Source organism: Lagopus leucura, unplaced genomic scaffold (assembly GCF_019238085.1).
Source record: "Lagopus leucura isolate 7727_CA_CO unplaced genomic scaffold, USGS_WTPT01 Super-Scaffold_100159, whole genome shotgun sequence".
NCBI classification, from domain to species: domain Eukaryota; kingdom Metazoa; phylum Chordata; class Aves; order Galliformes; family Phasianidae; genus Lagopus; species Lagopus leucura.
This window is the reverse complement of record NW_024962335.1, coordinates 25,811,494-25,829,527: the sequence shown is the minus strand read 5'-3', so window position 1 is coordinate 25,829,527 and position 18,034 is coordinate 25,811,494. Positions and strand designations below refer to the sequence as shown.

The 18,034-nt window shown below is 38.5% G+C and overlaps 1 protein-coding gene and 1 long non-coding RNA gene across 2 annotated transcripts; one reads left to right on the top strand and one right to left on the bottom strand.

The window, feature by feature from the left end:
* Positions 1-256: 256 nt before the first annotated feature.
* On the bottom strand, positions 257-1,500 carry LOC122190471. Its single transcript, XR_006182138.1, has 2 exons — positions 1,352-1,500; positions 257-853 (listed from the first exon to the last, which is right to left on the bottom strand). It is a non-coding gene; the product is annotated as an uncharacterized LOC122190471 (long non-coding RNA).
* RERGL (RERG like) lies at positions 1,024-9,665 on the top strand. The gene is made up of 5 exons (XM_042890486.1): positions 1,024-1,266; positions 1,388-1,444; positions 3,906-3,979; positions 6,402-6,544; positions 7,635-9,665. Exons 1-5 carry the CDS (start codon positions 1,215-1,217, stop codon positions 7,915-7,917), a joined length of 609 nt encoding a protein of 202 aa, XP_042746420.1. The 5' UTR covers positions 1,024-1,214; the 3' UTR covers positions 7,918-9,665.
* The last annotated feature ends 8,369 nt before the right edge of the window (positions 9,666-18,034 follow it).

Below are 18,034 nucleotides of genomic sequence, written 5' to 3'. Positions count from 1 at the left end.
AAGAAAAAAATCCACCCACAGAAATAGGTAGGGACATCCCCTGCATCCCCTGAACACACTTCCAGCTGTTAACATCTTGTAAGTTAGGGACTTAGGAGCCAAGTTATGTCTGTTATCTATACATGTCTTATTCTTAAATATATTTACCTCTACTAAGCATTCTCTTGAACTGTAGAAAAAGTATTCTCAAATTCCTTCTCTGACTCATTTTTTAAAGCTACGGACACAATTGGTTCTCATAATAGCCGCTAGCAAGTATGCTGAAGAAGGATTTATTGAAGCATTTATACAGAGCCAATGTTGGAACAGAACAGAATAAAAAGACTAAACAAACATATTCAATTTACATAAACAGAATAAAATAAATGGGAACAGAGTAGTTACATAACTTGTGTACTAGAGTAGTCTCCTGTTTACTAGTGGGATAACTAAAGTTATTCTCAAGTGCACATTCAAACAGCCTTTAGAGAGCACTTGTGGAGCAGAACAAAGTTTTTGTTTGCAATACTGCAAAAGTGGGTTTGGCCCTTTGGTGCTCTCTGTACTTCTGTCACATTTCTCTACAGCAGAGGAGTGCTGTAAGCCTTACCTAAGCTCCATTCAGCAGAAAACTTTAAGTTCTTTACCAGACTGATTTAAGGAGTAAAAGTCCTCATACACACAAAAAGCACATTTGCCTACAAGTAAAGGTTTAGTGAGCGACAAGAGCTTGGAAACCTTTTGAGGCTGAACAGTAGAGAAGTGAAAAACAGTTATTCTCAGCAAATTGCCTCAGAAGCATTTAAAGGGGCATGGGGAGAAAGGGGGGAATCCCTCCATTTTCTTCACATTCCTGGCACGGAAGGATGGCGACCTGGAAACAAAACAAACACCCCCAGATGCAGAGCTGGAGAACTTCTTTTTCCTCTGTATTTCGTTTGTTTAGTTTTATTTTTCTTCCTCCTCCCTCCCCCACACACACCACCTCCACCCCCGACAAAGCATTGGGGCCGGGAAGCGGACATCGTGGGCCACACCAGGAGGCAGGAAGAGCTGCCAGGAGAAAAGTTTGCACAGGCTGTGGGGATGGAGGAGACGCCGGGGGCGGACCGCCCGTCGGGAAAGCGGCGAATCTCAGCCCCTCCTCCCGCCCCCAGTCCCCGGGAGCCGTAAGTAGCGGCAGCGCCGAGCGCTGTTACTGGAGGGCTGCGGCCCGGCGGAGCGTCGGGAGCGGCATGAGCGAGGTGAAATTGGCCGTGCTGGGCTGCAGCGGGGCCGGCAAGTCGGGTAAGGGGGAGGAGTGGAGTAGAGGGGCGGGCTCGGTACCCCCAGCCCGGTTTCGCCTCGGGCTGCCGGGCACCGCTCCGCTCACCTGCTGCTTCCTTCCTTCCTTCCTTCCTTCTCGCAGCGCTGGCGGTGCGGTTCCTGACCCGGCGCTTCATCGGAGAGTACGCGTCCAACGCCGGTGAGCAGCGCCGGGCTCCGGGAAAGGGAAGCGGGCGGCCGTCGGGGCGCGGCGCCAGCGGGGCGGTGGAACGGTTCTTGACATAGCGAAGGGGGAAAAAAAAAAAAAAAAAAAAAAAAAAAAAAAAAAAATAGTTGCACACAACTTTTTGGAAACACTGAAGTTTTAGCTTGTTTATCAGTGAGGGCTGGCGGCCAGACGTCGACTCTGCAGGCCAGGGAAGGCGAACCGGGTATCTGCTCAGGGATCGTCTCCAACTTCAGTCTGGTGACAAGCTCCTCGTGAGGCGGCTGTGAAGGGCTTGTGAGGGAGAGATAACCGAGCTGTGTGCGAGCTCGTGTAGATTATAGTAAGCTCCATCAGAGAGGAGATAGAGAGGAAAGAAGTAGATTTAAAAAAATAAAAAAAAAAAATCATAACATTCTTCTATTAGTATCTCCTTACCCGCTCTAGAGGTGAAATACTGTTTATCAGGCACTGCTGGTTAATCAAAGTGTGATGCAAAGTCCCCTGCTTCTGCAGGATTGCACTGCTTTGATAGCTTAGTGACAAGTCTTGCCATGCTGAGGATAGAAGTTCTCATTCATATCAGAATAAACACACTTAAGACACTCCTAAGATCTTGGAAGATTGCAAAACAGGATTTGAACTTTCGTGGTTTAGGTAGAAGCAGTAGAACTATTGAACTGATACACAAGCACCCCTGGAATTGTGCTATTCCGGTTGTGTGGCACAAGAAGGCCCAGAGTTTAACAAGTCAAGTGGATTACAGTCTATCTTGTTTTCTCTGCTAGAGGATTTTTTTCTTTCCAAAAACTTGTTTTAAACAAAAACCAGAATAAACAAAAAGGTTAAAGTAATACTAAGAAACTGAATTTCAGTTATACATCTAAAATAACTTAGTCTGAAAGTAAGGTTACAGTTGCACAGAAGTGTTCTACTACTGTAGTTACTTACGCCAAGACTTGAAAAGCTGTTAATGTCCCAAATATTCATTTAAGCCTAAGCTTTTACTTGCAGATGTGTAGTGCTGTCCATGCATGTTCTACATCACCTAGAACTCTGAACAAATTCCTTTGTCCTGGGCCTCTGATAGTACATGTATTTTCTGAGACTTGCAAACACTGAAAACATTTTGTATTTGTGAACAAATGTTGGAAGAAAAGTTTCCCCTCAATTTCTAGAAGGGAAAAAAGGAGCTAAAAACAAAGAAAAGGTATGATAGAATACATAGCACTGCAGAACTGAATAGTGGGATTTAAGTAGTGATAATGAAAGTTTAGTTATGGAAATCACCAAGGAGCTTAGTTTTGATTCCTAAGATGTTTGGGGATCATAGTTCATTATCAGTTGAGCTCTTAAGAGTGAAAGAAGAATACTTGATGTGAATATAATGCTGAACCAAAGATGTTTGGTTCCAGACATCATAGCCCTTAACCATACCCTCCTTATATGCATTTTGAAGGGTATTTTCAGTAGTGCCAACACTGGTTCTTGTTCCTGTACCTCAGTAGCGTGAAGGATTTACACTGTAGAAAACTTGTTGACAACCAGCTCTATGAACACAAGCTGGTTGTATTCTCATAGAACAAACTACTGTCTAAAACAGCAATGAATATCTTGCTGCAGTAAGGTTCTCAGAGCTGCTGTGCTGCCAGAGAATCTTTAATCAGAGAGCTGACACTACAGAAATGTTTTAGGATTTAGGCTAAGGACATTATCCTGTAAGTATTGATCCGATACTACATATACTACTGAAGTCCCAAATGTCAGTAATCTAGTTTACCGCTTTTATAATCCTGAACCTCAAAAATAAGTAATTGTAACGAGATGGCAAGTGTAGCAATGGCAGTATAGTAGTCCTGGGCTGCAGCAGCTGGGGACACAGGAAAAAAAGTAAGAAAATCTGCTTACCTTGAGAAGGCCTCAGATACACAGGGATTTCCAGCAAGATACCCTTGCCTCCACTGCCAACCCTTAAATGAGGTCTGGGAAGGAATGGATGCTGGCTCTACCCCTTCCAGTCACTCATGTGGATTGCATCCACCTGAGCATCATGGGTTGGCCTTGCCTTCCTACTGGGTTCAAGCCATGACTTAGCATTTCCACTACAGTAATCATCAAGACTTAACTGTTTCTGAGGACTGTGTTATGTATTTGTCTTTGAGAAGAAATCTAGGGTCTAAAAGTATTAATCACACCATTGCTTTCCTGGGAATGCCACAGTGAAATGGTGTTGGTTGGTCAATGGACTGGGCAGATCAGGTGGTGCAAAATGAAGTGGGATTGTTTCCAGCTAAAAAAATGAACAAACAAACAAACAAAAAACTGTAAACAAACAAACAAACAAAAAGCCTCTTCAGTATTATCTTCCCTTTATCACATTTTATTCACCACCATTCCCAGTCACTCTAGTGCTGCTTCTTATTGAATGCCACATTTATTTTTTTTTTTTTTTTAGAATGCATCTACACTAAACACTTTTGTCTGGATGGGAAGCAGATACACTTGGAAATTTATGATCCTTGTTCACAGGTAAGAATTTCAGGGGACAAAAAAACCCCTACTCCTCATTCTACCTGTGTGAGGTTAAAAAGGGTTGTAAACATTCTTTCTGTGCTAGTAATTTATTCTTGCACTTTTTCTTTTGAAAGACACAAACTTTATATTTGTTGTGGTTCAGGAAATGTGCACCTTCCCATTTCATGGAAGAAACACTCAAATCCTTTATTTTTTTCTGTAAATACTTCTGCATTTTGGAATGTTTAATATTAATTAATCTTCCCCACTTCCATATTGAATATTTAAATACAGCAAACAATTATAGGAGTATAAAAAAAATTCTTAAATTTCCTACACAGGTGGATTTTGTTATTTTTTTATTTTTTAATAAGGCAAACTGTATATTAAATGGCTGTGGAAATTATCAAAGTAGGTAAGTCTGCAAATGAGACTTACATTCACAGAACAGACAAGGAGAGCCATAATACAAGCATCTATATGTTGGCAGATAAACTTTGATCACAGTAAACCACCCTCAAATGAAGACTCTTTTGTATTAATTTCTTTCCTTCTGTTTCTGATACGCATAAGCCTTGGTAACATATAATGCAAATGGATCTAGGTAGGCCTGTCTCTGCTAGTTTACAGAAATCCCTCTTGGACAGTGATCCTGCCTCTCACTGACCAGAATAATGAGTGCTAAAGCCAAAGCACTGGAAGTTTGGCTCAAACTTGAAATCAGTGACTTAAGAAATGTTAACACGGTGAGCACATAAAATAACTTACAAACAGATCTACTTCTTTTCTTCTTAAAGACAAGCAACAGCAAAGCAGATCCTGAAATAGGCACTGTGCCTTGTTAATATATTCAATGGAGCCCTCCCTTGTCATTGCAATCCCTCTTCAAAGCTACTTTTCTGTAGTCATTTCCACATATCTCGGTCGTCTTTCCTAAGCCCATTTCTAACTTCTATTTACCGTCATATTAAATCCTGTGGCATGTGAGCATACTTGAAACAGTGACAGTAGTAGCTTGCTGTGTTGAACTAGACTAGACTACTTGAGGGTGGAGTGTTTGGTTGCTTCCCCTTGGGCTCCCTTTTTGCTTTCAGGGAGACTGGAGATCAACTGTGTTGAGGACAACTCCTCTTGCTGGTCCTCTTCTAGCTGCCAGTTCTTCCTTAGTAACAAGGCCTAATGCTCACTGTTCGCTGCCTTGAGTCTTTCTTTCTTCATTTCCTGTAGAGAGAGACCTGTAGAGGACTAAATAGGTGATGGGCAGGAGAGGAGGTGGTGGTAATGCCTTTTTATCGGTATGAATTGTTGATGTTAGAAAGAGACAGATGGCATATAGAATTCCTATGGGGAAGAAAAACAGGTCCTGAGAGGAGGCCAAGCTGGGAAAGGAAAATTCACATTTGTTTCCGCTTCCTGAAATCTTGCTGTTCTCTGAGGCTTCTGTCTGGTAGCTAAACTCCTGCTCTGCAGCATTCTCTGTCTCTTCATCTGGCAAACAGCCATCATACACAAGTCACCTTTCCTGCCCCTTAACGTGATGCTCTGCCAACATTCACTTACCATCCATCATATAGAGTAAGTTGCATTTATGATGCTGCTTTGGTGTTGAACTAATCAAGGCAACCAGGGTAGGACACTGATGAAGGTTATACACTACAAAGAGCACAGCTTTAATTCAGCTTAAGCAGTCCTCAAGTTACTGTCCAGTGTGTTTTCCATAAAGCACATGGTCAAGTCTAGGCTGGCCTATTCTACCCATCTTGGGTCATGTGGTCCTTGTTGATGGGATAGTTTGCAGCTGTTGCTTTCTAGAAATTATGACAGTGACACTTCCTTGATGTGAAAAGACCCAAATACTAACTCTCAGTATCACTTTGTGTGAGTTCTGTCACTTGTGGAATTTAAGTCAATGGCAGCTAGAAAGGAAAATTTTCAAGCCCCGTGGAAATCTATCCCGTGAGTAGGTACTGCTTCAGACTTGAATAATACAAAGAAAAAATGAGAAATGACTTGGAACAAAGGACTTTTAATAAATTAGTTAAGTTCATTGTGGTCAGGCAACTAGAAGCATACAAAACAGTGCCATAATCACAGACACAAATGGCCTGCATTTAATTCTCCTGTAACTTCAGAATATTCAACATATGTCTGCTGGAAATACAGTCTGTACAGATAATGCAATTTCACTGTTTAAACAAAGCAAAGGTATTTCATAATGAATTCTTTAGTGCTCCAAAATGCAATCTGTAGTGATGGTTATTAATGGGTTTTTGGAGCAAGACTCACCTGAATTCAATGCAAGCATCCATATCATCTATTCATATCTTTTGCAGTGAAAGATACAGTATTCTTGCATTCACAAAGACAAAGAAAATACTCAAGAGTGACAACAGTAATGATATTTTTGCATGTGAATTTGAACTTCTTTCACCCACAGCAGGGGAAGCTTTCCCTCACAGATGAGCTCCACTGGGCTGATGGATTCATCATTGTTTATGACATCAGTGACAGAGCATCATTTGCATTTGCAAAAGCATTGCTATACAGGATCCAAGAGTCTCACATAGGAGCTTGTAAAAAGTAAGTGGCATTGTTTTAGTTTCTTTCAGCAAAGCATACAAAAAAAACCTGAGAATATTTCTGTAAGCTCTAGGAATCCAAATAATGATTAAAATCCAGCAGTGTCCTCCCAGCACAATACCAGCAGTACGATACATCAAGGTGAACTGTTAAAAATTACAACCTGTTTCACTCTGTCCACAGCTAAGAGAACAGTGGTCTTCATTCTCTTTTCTTACAGCAGTATGTTTTAAATAATTGCCATAAATTTGTCTCCTGTGATTTAGATGGGTAAAAACCTGACATATACATCATGTAATTTTACTCCCTCACTGCTGTTCCCATCAATATTGGGGATGCACCTATAAGGAATTCAAAGAATCTAACACCATGAATTTCCCATAAGCTGCATTTAGCTGTGACTCCAACATCATTTGTGCATGAGTGATCATATAGTAAGAAAGTACTTAGAAGGAAAGTTGAAAGTCTGAGTAGGTGTGTTGGTGGGTATTTCTGTATTGGTTCACTGAGGAGCTTACTAAAATGAATAGAATGAAATCCTTTTATTACCAGAAATGAAATAAAAAATAACTCTTTTTCTGTTGTCTTGCTTCTGAGCTTCCTTAAACAGAATTTCTATGAAAGAAGTAATTTTAACAAAAAATTGGAATTAGGATTCCCATGTCTTTTTTTGAGTTATGTTATGTGCATCTCTTTGACTTTGTTGTGTTACCTAGAAATTGAGAAAGTATTCACCTTGCTTATCCATGAACTGCAGGAGCTGACAATATCCTCATCAGTGTAGAGTATGAAAACTGCAGTGAATGCAAAGTACATGCAATTACTGAGTAAAGGATCTAAAATAAAAAATTCCTGATAGATATCATAAGAATACGTTGCATGGAAATTCCCTTTCATGTTTGACTATGGTCAATAGAAAGCTGTAACTGTACTTGGTAAAGTTAGGAGGCTGGCTTTTTTGGTGTTATTGGGTGTTTTTTTGTTGTTGTTGTTTTACAATGCCTCTTACTCTTATTATACATATATAGCACAGAATACTACTCAGTATTTTAACTTATCTTTTCTCCAATTAAAACTTTTTTGATTTTAGAATGGTTGAGTCAACAGTGTTTTTGGTTGGTAACAAACAGGATTTATGCCATATGAGAGAAGTCGGCTGGGATGAAGGTCAAAAGCTGGCGATGGATAACAAGTGCCAATTCTGTGAATTGTCTGCTGCAGAACATTATCAGGAAGTTGTGGCAATGTTCACAAAAGTTCTGAGGAGTATCACCTCAAATCTCAAGGCAAAGGAAAAGAGAAGACCAAGTGGATCAAAATCAATGGCCAAGTTAATCAACAATGTGTTTGGAAAGAGAAGGAAATCTGTGTAAAAGATGGTTAGTCCTGAAGTAGGAACAAGCTGAAATATTGGAGCACAAGCAGGTTTGGGATTCAGTCAACTTCCTCTGCAGGTCAATGTCTGGAGGAATAAGATGGTATAAAAACCATAGGTGGGAGATAATATGGTCGAGGAGCAGGACCTAGGCCTAGGAGACATGACCTCTATCTTCAGTTCTACAGCAGATTTATTGTGCTAGGGCTATGTCACTTAATCTCTAAGCTTCTTTCAACCATTATCTCCTAAGTTCTTCACAGAAGGAGAGTTTTGTTACATATTTATTCAGCACCAACATGGTCATGGGTGGAGCTTTTAGGTGCAGCTGAGAATAAACTGTTATTTACAATAAACTCAGTCTTGCTGACCAAACTCTTTCTTGAGAGCTTGAGATATAGTTCTTTTGTGCAAGAACTCCTTCACTAAAGAAAAGTAAAATGCTCTTACTGAATACAAGGATGAACAGTTCAGAACCTCTAATGGTTTAAAGGTGTTTGACACCTGCTGATATTAATAAGAATTTAATGCTTAGACACCAAATCTATCATATCTATCATCAAAGCTGCCTTGTGGAGACATCAGAAGTAGGGAAGCATATAAACAGAGCAGTATTGTCTCCAGTTCCAGTATCTTTTTGGTTTTGAATGATAAAAGAAAGTAGAGAGCACTGAGGAGGTTAGGAACTGAAAAGTGGTAGTGGGTGAGCATTGGACGGCTTCAGTGAGATCTTTATTCAGTGAAATTGTTTAAAGCTAGGATCAGTGTAACGTCTTAGGCTGATGACTTTCCCAGAACAGTTTTCCTGAGTTGTAACACAGTTTCTTTAAAAGACAGATTTGTCAGTTCAACTATTTGACGTCTGCCTGCTGGTAGGAGCCATGCTCCTAAATTGCGCAGTGCTTTTTCTAAGGACCAGTGTTTTTACAACTGAGTCATTGTGATGGTATTGAAATCCTGCTTGAGAGAGTACTAAGGAATATGTTAGCTATGCTTTGAAATGTGGATATTAAACATCAGATGGGTCTAAATAAGCTGTCAGTTAACATTCAGAGCTCTTGCTGTAGACTTACCTAAATAAGGGCTTACCCCGTGTGTTTGAAATTGCTTTGCTCATACAGAAATTAGAAAGGGAAGTGGTTTGAAAGCGTACTACTGCCTCCTGCCCATTCCAGAGGACAGCTGGAATTCAGTCTTAGTGACATGCTACCCTGAAGCTTGCCTCTGCTTGGGAACGTTATCTGCATTTTAAACTATTAACATTATAGGTAAGGACAAAATACTGATTTTAAAATGTCCACCTCCATAAGATGGCATATAGAAAGCCATACAATCTTAATATTAATGTAAATAAAACTGAAGCATATTTTAGTAATTATTGAACAGAGAGCCCTTGCTTTTTTTAAGGAAAAAAAAATGTATTTCCTATTTACTTATTTTATTTTAAAAGTACAGATATTGGAATATAGTTCTCAGCCACAGCACTGCTTTATTTTTATTCAGAGGCTGCTCTATCAGATCAGGAATAGTGTATTTAATATTGCATTGTCATTATCTATGAAATTGAACTTGAAGTCTACTCATGTACACCTCTCAGCTTTTCAGCACACAGAATTCCAGAACGACTGCTAGGCTGTTCATCTGCCAGGGCAGCTGTATCTTGTTAGCTCTAGCATTGTCTGATTCTGAACCTCTTACTGTATTTACTACTGTGGTATTAAATAAACGGAATATAAGATGGATGTATTTATGCTTTTCTTTTCTTTTCCTTTACTTTGTTATAAAGCTATAGCATCTTTTTATTTTTCTTTTAATCATTACTTTTTTAGTACTGTGAAGTGAAGTATTGTATAGATCTGGAATTTGAATTATAGAGGTAAATTTGGAAATCTGACATTTGCACGGAAGAGCTTCTGGATGCAGTTCCTGCACACAGTGAAGAAGACTTCATGTACCTTTATAAAGTGAACAGTAGAGAACAGTAGATAGCCTTTTTTTTTTTTTTTTTTTTTTTTTTTTTTTAAATCTTTATCCTTTTAGAAATACCGAAGACAACCACAGAGAAAATAATTGGTTTTGATTTGCTGGTATTAATTGGAATATGATCTTACAGATAGCAATTTGCAGCATGCCTTGCTGGTTTTCTTCCCTTGTTGTCCAGATGGGATAAATACTGGAATACAGAGTAGCTGTCTCCTGGCCCACAGGCCAGGTTGTACTCAACTGAAAACAACCTGAAATGGCTACAAGGTACGCTTAGGATTAAGAGTACCAAAACGTGCTATAGACATAATTTGATGTTCTTAAGATTTGGATTTGAGCTGTCTTTAATCTCTGGTAAGTGATGGCAGAATTTGGGAACTAAATCGATTTCAAAGCAGTAAAGCACACACATTCTTCTGTAAGTGTATTAAAAGACTGTTTTACATGTTGCTAAGTGTTTTTGTAGTTAATGTGTTAGTGTCTCAATCATATTTGAAATGGCAAACAACAACCCTGCTTGCAAAGGAAGTGCACGATATATTTTGATGTTTGGTGCTCACTCTTTTTAGTGGTATCACCTGCAGCATATTGAACTCATTGAAGAGTGGAAATGGAGCTACTGGAGTAGCCATGGATTGCTTCTTTCTTGCCAAAAGATTTTCAAAGTACAGGAGTTAAAGTTTATTTTTGCCATACAAAGAAGTTGTTCTTGTTCAAATGAATTTTCAAAGTTTTAGTAGAATTTTGCCTGAGAAAGGAACTCAGAATTGACGTTCTCTCTCACTGTCTTCAACTTTTTTCTTTCTTTTTTAAACTTCAGAAACAGTGACATAAAGCAAAGATTCTACTCAAATATAAACGTAATAGCCCCTGGCTCCCAAATGCTGTCTCTCAGAAAGCTTTCAGGTGCTTTTTGAAACTCTCTCTCACTACAGTTTTGGAAAAAACAATCAAGACAAACACAACCTCAGTTTCTTTTCCTGCTGTCATGTCTACGTTAAGCACTTTCTTTCTGTAAATGTTGCTATAGTCACATTCACAACAGGGCAGAGGGCAAAATGTCACAAAACCTTCAGGCTTGATGCTGATGGAAGAAAGAGTAAAGTAATTGGATACAAAAGAGCAACCAAACACATACTGTTTCCTTCTGAAAAATACATTTAAATCAGGAATAGCCATAAAAGAGGTAGATCAGAAGTTTTGCAACTGTGCTATATTCTGAAAACAACAGCAGCTACTACAGGCTTCCTAGCCCAGTGCAAGCAGCTGACATCTGAAGCAATTATGAATGGTAAACATTGAAGCATAAAACCCTTGTGAGTCATGTGGGGACAACCTCTTTTCTTTCCTTTCTCTGTCTGGCTGCCCTGTTTGGAGGATGATGCAGCAGAAGATTGCAGTGTTCTGTCAGGTGGCAGAGAGAGGGATGGCTGCTGTACTGTCAGCCTGAGCAGGTAATCGGCTCTTACTGACAGATTCCGATCACTTGGTGTTTTTAGAGGATGCATTGCGAAGAATTATGAAGAAGGTATAATGAACACCTCTCAAAGCAAAACTAAAATGCAGTAAGTAACCAAGAATACCATTATTTTCAATCACTGTGCCTGCTGGAGCAAATGCATTAGGTTAATGAAGTTTTCGTACAGGGCTTCTTTGCTCATGGACACAGAGGAACAAACTCCACCTCTGATTAATGTGCTTGAAAGGAAACCTTGCCTATCTACTCTGAAGTAAGAAATTGAAAAAGAGACTGCCAGCTTAGGATAGTCTAGAGCAATACTGATTTATTCTCTAGGATTTAGCTTTCTCTCTATGAAAAAAAAAATGAAGCTCCTTCCTTAAACCGGTTCACAGGAAAACTAGGCTCTTTTATGAAAAACTGGCCTTAGCCTTTATCTGACCACGCAAAATAAAAACAAGGAGCTGATAAATTTTGACGTGCTCTTCAGACGGTTTGAAAAGCACATTATTTCATTTTGTTTATGTGCCTAAACGTGGATCTGGGAATCTGTCAAATTCTATAATTTCTGTTGTTTTAAGATTTGGATTTTATTTCTCTATAAAGACACAGTGTTGTGAATGGCTATATTCTGTATCCACCCGGATATTATAGGACAGGCCAGCTATTCTGGATAGGAAGCAGTTTTTAAGTAGGCATTACTCTCTCTCAGACAAAGACTGTAAGTTTCTGTCTTTTAATTGCTTTATAAAGTAAACTGTGTCCCTCTGATTACATAATACCCATGTTTAACCTTGTATTTTTTGACAAGACTGCTGTACCACTTACAGCTAAAATCATTTTTTAAGTCTGGCTAGGAGTTCAGTTATGCATTTAATCCCTGATGGACTCTGTAAAGTGTCCAGAGCTTATCCAGTGAAGGACTCTAATAGTACAGAGAAATATGTACTACAAAGGGGACAAGTGGAGAATGGAATTATTATCATGGGATTTGTATCAAACAATCGAATCAGGTCTGTCCTTTCCTTCACTCCTATGTTCATATTCAACAGCAAGATGGTATCGTATCTATGTGTTTTCTACTTGATACAAATACATCAGAAGGAGACATTAAAACATTTGACCTTAAAATTAAAAGTACTGTCTTATCTAATGAAGACAACTTTTTTTAGTAGACACAGTTTTTACATGGACTTCACACTTTTTTTTTTACAGAATTGTTTGCTAACCTTTCTCCCATAAGAAACTTCTACTATAAAGATGCTATGAGCTTCTGAAAGTTTTACAACCTTTAGCTGTGTCTTTCGAAAGGAACACGCTGCTTCGTGAGAAAAACGACAGCTTTACTGCTTCCCAGAGCTCCCTCTCGTGGCGTTTTGCACACACTTCATCCTCCGTGAGCAATAAAACAGTTTATCCCGTGGTTGAAAAATCAATGCTATAAACGCAAGATCACAAAATACAGGCAAAAACCCACTTTCCTTCCAATACCATAAAATTTTGCTTTTATGCTGAGCTTAACAATAAGAGGTTTCATATGTTTCTTTTGACTTTATATATACTAATAAAACTGAATGAGTTTATAAGGCATTTCTTAAGATTGACAGATCTGAACTCAGCTGTTTCTCTGAAACAAAGTCTGCAATGCTGCTAGGTTTCCTGTTAGCACACTGCCATGCTTATTAATGTCCTTGAGAAGGCTTGAGAGTTTCCATAATTTCCTCAACTACTTCTATTGGCCTGATAAGTGGCCTGACCTCCACCTTGTCATTCCATTGCTTCTTAAAGGTGTTTATCCCCCGAACAAGATGTGGCAGGGAGCTAAGGCACAGTTAAGCAGCAGTGTTTCTTCTCTTATCTGCAAGCTATAGTACAGATACACAGTGTTTAAATGAGTAAGATCACCTAACTGGAAAGACTTCAGGAGTGGATTCATCTAGCCAAATACTGAAGTCTACTTCTAGACTGAACTGAACTGATACTTCACATCTCACTTATACGCCTTTCTACGCAAGAATTTGCCTTTTCAAGGTGATGCCTAAAACAGCGTACATGAATCACACTCCAAAAAGGCATTAAACTCTGCGGCAACTATAAAAATAATTAAGATTGGAGATCTCTGAAGTTAGATGAGATGAATCATGCTTCAAATATGGCCTCTTGAGACTCTTTGCTAGCTGTTTTGCTCTTCTTCTTCATCACTACAGAGCCCATCTGTCCTACTTTACAAAGTCAATTGAGTCCCTATGGTTAGACAATTAACATGTAGCTAGAGACAACCAGCGGGTCACTTAATGTCAGATTTATTTCAGATGATTGATCAGGATGCTAGATTAGATTTGATCCCCGTTGAACTTCCCCGTTGAATGAAACACCCTGAAATACAACTATCAGTGTTGAATTGATAGATGGACTGGAAATCAGCAGAGGGTAAGCTGAGTATTTCCACAGATTGCTTCCTAGCTAGCCCAACTAACTAGCATATCTTGATGCTTCACTGCAGTCTGCAGCATAGACATATTTTAAATGTTTGCCTATGTAACTTTAAAAGCCCAAGGTGGAGCAGAAAGTTAAGTGAGATCTCCAGAGTATCGATCTATTAAATCAATTAGTAGGTTTCTGAGTTGGAAAATATGTTTCAACAATTAGTGCAAGAGCAAATACACTGGCTCACTTTGTGACTTACTCTGATAGAAATTATAGGCCGTATGTAAAGAGCCAAACTGCTTACTTGCAAATGGACAGCATGAGATCTCTCTATTGTTCCTGCTCTGATTTGAAGAGAAATGTCCTCCTGTTTGCAATTGGAGGATTTTGCACCAAATGGCTCTGATCTTAAAATTTTATTTCATTAAGTTAGTGGTCGAACTAAGCAGCAAAAATTTTCAGTAAGCTATTTCCTCTTGATTACTGATGTGTGGTCATGGTCACACCAGTTTCCCATCACATCTCCAGCTGCCACAGCTCTACATCGTCCTTCAAATAACAGCATGAGTCCAGAGAAATGCATGTACTGATGGACCAGCAGATGCTGCTGTAGAGAGTATGCAGCATCTGAATAGCAAACGTCTTTCTCTTATAGAGAGCAGACCTAATTCTCTGTTTTATATTCTTAGACTGCTTTACCTGAAAGTTAGAGGACCACAAAGCAGATACTAACTTTACTTCTTCTTTCAAATTTCAAACCCCATATTTATTAACAGGTTCAGGAGTTGATATAGAGAGAATTAACCAACAGAGCATTTCAGAGAAAGTTCAGCGGTTATATAGGCTTGAATCTAGGCTGAAATATTGTCTTAAACTTTTTTGTTGCCTTATACAGTTGGTAAAGTCATTTTACAGTTGGTAAAATGTAACAGAAATTGCCTCATGGTTTTATAGTTTCTTCCACATAAGCTATTATCAGGGCAGCCACCTTTTACTTTGCAACAAGATGGCTTCATGCAAAAATCCTAATTTAAACACAATCTCCATTTTCAATAATGGATTATAGAAATGTATTTTGCTGGCATATATCTGGGCTTCATTCTTCAAATCCTCTGCATGAAAATGTCCTCTGAGCAAATTTTCCTGGTTTCTAAAGTTGAGTCAAATAGGTAAAGCTACTTGTGTATAAGGGTTCTTGTGATTACTGGGCTAAGCTAAATGGATGCACAATTATATGATTAAATACAGCAACATTTTTTACTAACTACATATAATTTTGGCTGTCACTCACAATCAATTGCATTAGATGATTCAATAAGTGATTGAGGCAGTCTGGGATCTGTCCTATACAGACCTTAGGGAATACTGTAAATTCTGAACTAAATTGCATAACTCTTCTTACGCACAAATGGAGAATTGCTTACAAAAGAACTAATCTATACTCATCTTTTACAGTGTTTGAAATCTTCTTCTGTTTGCTTGCTTTTCTTACCACCAGTGTAGATTTACCAACAAATACTATTCTTCATGTATTTTTTTTTTCTAAATGCAAAGGCTTCACCTAGTTATCAGTTTAGCCTATATTAAAGAAAGGCCAATGAACACAAGATTGTCTGTCCCGAGTGGTCTGATCTGGCTTCACAGAATTATTTAAACTAGATTTTTTTACCATCTAGCCTTTAAAGAGTGCCTCGAACAAGCCTTCTTGGTACTGATGCTGTAATTTTCCCAGAGGTCACACCAGTTGTGCTCAGCTTAGTAAGTTACTCTTTGGACTTCCTCATTTCCTTCTCAGCGATCCCCGCTGAACTTATTCTGTGATGAATTTAGTAGTTCGGGTTATATATACTTTGATTACTATGACACAAAACAGGTATAATAGAGCATATTATCATGTTCTGCTCTCTTTTTAACACAGTACTCTGGTAAGTATCTGTGTTTGTAAGGGGCATCGGAGAAATCTTTCCCTCTCTCTTCTTTTCTGGTTGCACATACAAATGCACATGTGATAAAACTCCAATTATTATTCTTCTTTAAATCTGCACTGACATTCAAATACAGGTATGCCTGAATTGAGGATAAAATATGCTAATATACACAACACTTTATATATGTATATATAGCCCTTTTCAGGTACACAGGACAAATAGATAACACAGAGCATGTATCAGAAATGTTGCATTTCCACTTTGACCACAGAGTACATATGCCTACATGCAGAATGGGAGGGAGATGTTGGCGTAAGAGAAGTTCTGAAGATTGTTCAGGACTCCACAGCAAATAACATACTCTCCTACTGTTAACCAGTAGTTTTCACCAAAGCATCACAGACATAATTCATATGAGCTGTACTAAGAATCATGAGAGAACTGATCTAAGTTAAATGTAAATGAGTTGGTTAGAAATCAGAAGCAGTACAGCCTCATCTCATCTTTATTCTTCACAGCAGATATCCAGCCAAAGGACCAGGAAGGCACAATGACAAATAATGTACCCGTATATGTCTATGTCTATGTATGTGTATGTGTATGTGTATATGTATATGTATATGTATATGTATATGTATATGTATATGTAATGTACCTGTATAATTGTTTCTGCTCCACTTTTCTGAAGTTGCCATTTCTCCAGATCCACAGAGCTACCTTGTGCCTGTAGCAGCAACATGCATAGAGACAACAGCCCAGATCCTTTTTCCCAGATATCTCCCTTCCTTCACCCAGCAGAGCAGAAGAGAGGCAAGCCTTTGTATTTAATTTGATTATACTCAGGGTCAAATCCTACTTGCTGTTTTTCTGGAACAAATCCAGAATGACTCCAGATTTACAATGGTATAAGTGAGAATTATGCCCTGAAAATTTATTTAAAAATTTTTCAGACACCTAAACAGATGGATAAATCAAGCACAGATTCTCAGGTCAACCTCTACCAGAAGGAATCTCTCATCTGACTTACGGTGAGAATAAGATGCTGTGATAGCAGCTAACAATAGAAAATAAGATACAGTAAGGGAGGGGAATATTTTTCCTTACCAAAGTCACTTGATTTAATACATGGCATGCACAATTAATGATGGATTTGAGTGATACCTGTATGTTTTATAGGTTTATAAATTGGCTGTAGTAAAATCTTATACATCCTATATCACTAGGTATTGTTTCAGCCTATTACAGGAGATATCTATCTAGAGTTGACTGAATTGTATTAATCTGATCCTAGTTTAATGATGCCTTAACATTTTTATGGAAGAATTTAATGTTTGCAATATCCATGTTCCTTATTTGAAAGTGTGACTTATAGGTTTTCATCTTCCTTAAATTATGAAATCCTTCAGCTAATAAAGGAAAATGATTATGGTTTGCAAAAAAGGCAGAGTCATTTAACAATCCATATAACTGTCTATTGTAGGTCTTTGCATAATAATTGTAATTTAGCTATTAGGAGTTCTAAAGGCAGTTATCAGTCATATGCTGCAATTCTGAGGAATAAGGAAAAGCTCAAATTATTTAAGGGGTTTGTAGTTTCCCAGGGGAAAAAAAAAAATAAAGCAGAAATCGATAATACTTTTAGCAATGAAAAAAAATGCCCTACTGAAATAACCAGTTGTTGATGGCAATTCTTCTAACTACCCAATACTAAAATGATCTTATTTCCTCCATATTTCACTCTGACAACATGATCATCATTTTATACACACTTCTGTGAGCATAGAAAGCCAAGTTAGGAGAAGAATTTGTAATCTCGATACTGAACATTTTCCTTTTTTACTTCAGGCATACGAAGAAAGGTGATCAAAGAGAAATCAGATGGACTGTAGTCCTGGAGAACAGATCCCTTTCAATATGAAATGTAGGTTGCTTGGAAAGTAATGTTCCCTTTTTATTTCCATTGAAACTACAACAGATACAAAGAACACAGTGATGCTATTTGATAGAGCAAATTCTCAGCTATAAAACAATGTTTTTCAGCTTAGTCCCCATCATTAGCTATGCATTTTCACCAGAAATGAAAAAGAGTTTTGTGCTGTGCTCGTAAAAATCTGCATCGGCAGAAGTGATCCAATGCTGGTGTTACCATCACTGAAATGCACCATCCACTGCCTCATCTCACTGTGCTAACGTCCTCTCCTTGGTCTCCACAAACTTGTAACAAATAATTTGAATTGGAACAGACATTTAAAGATCATCTATTCCAACTCCCCTACAATGATCAGGGATACATGCAACTAGATTCACTGCTCAGAGCC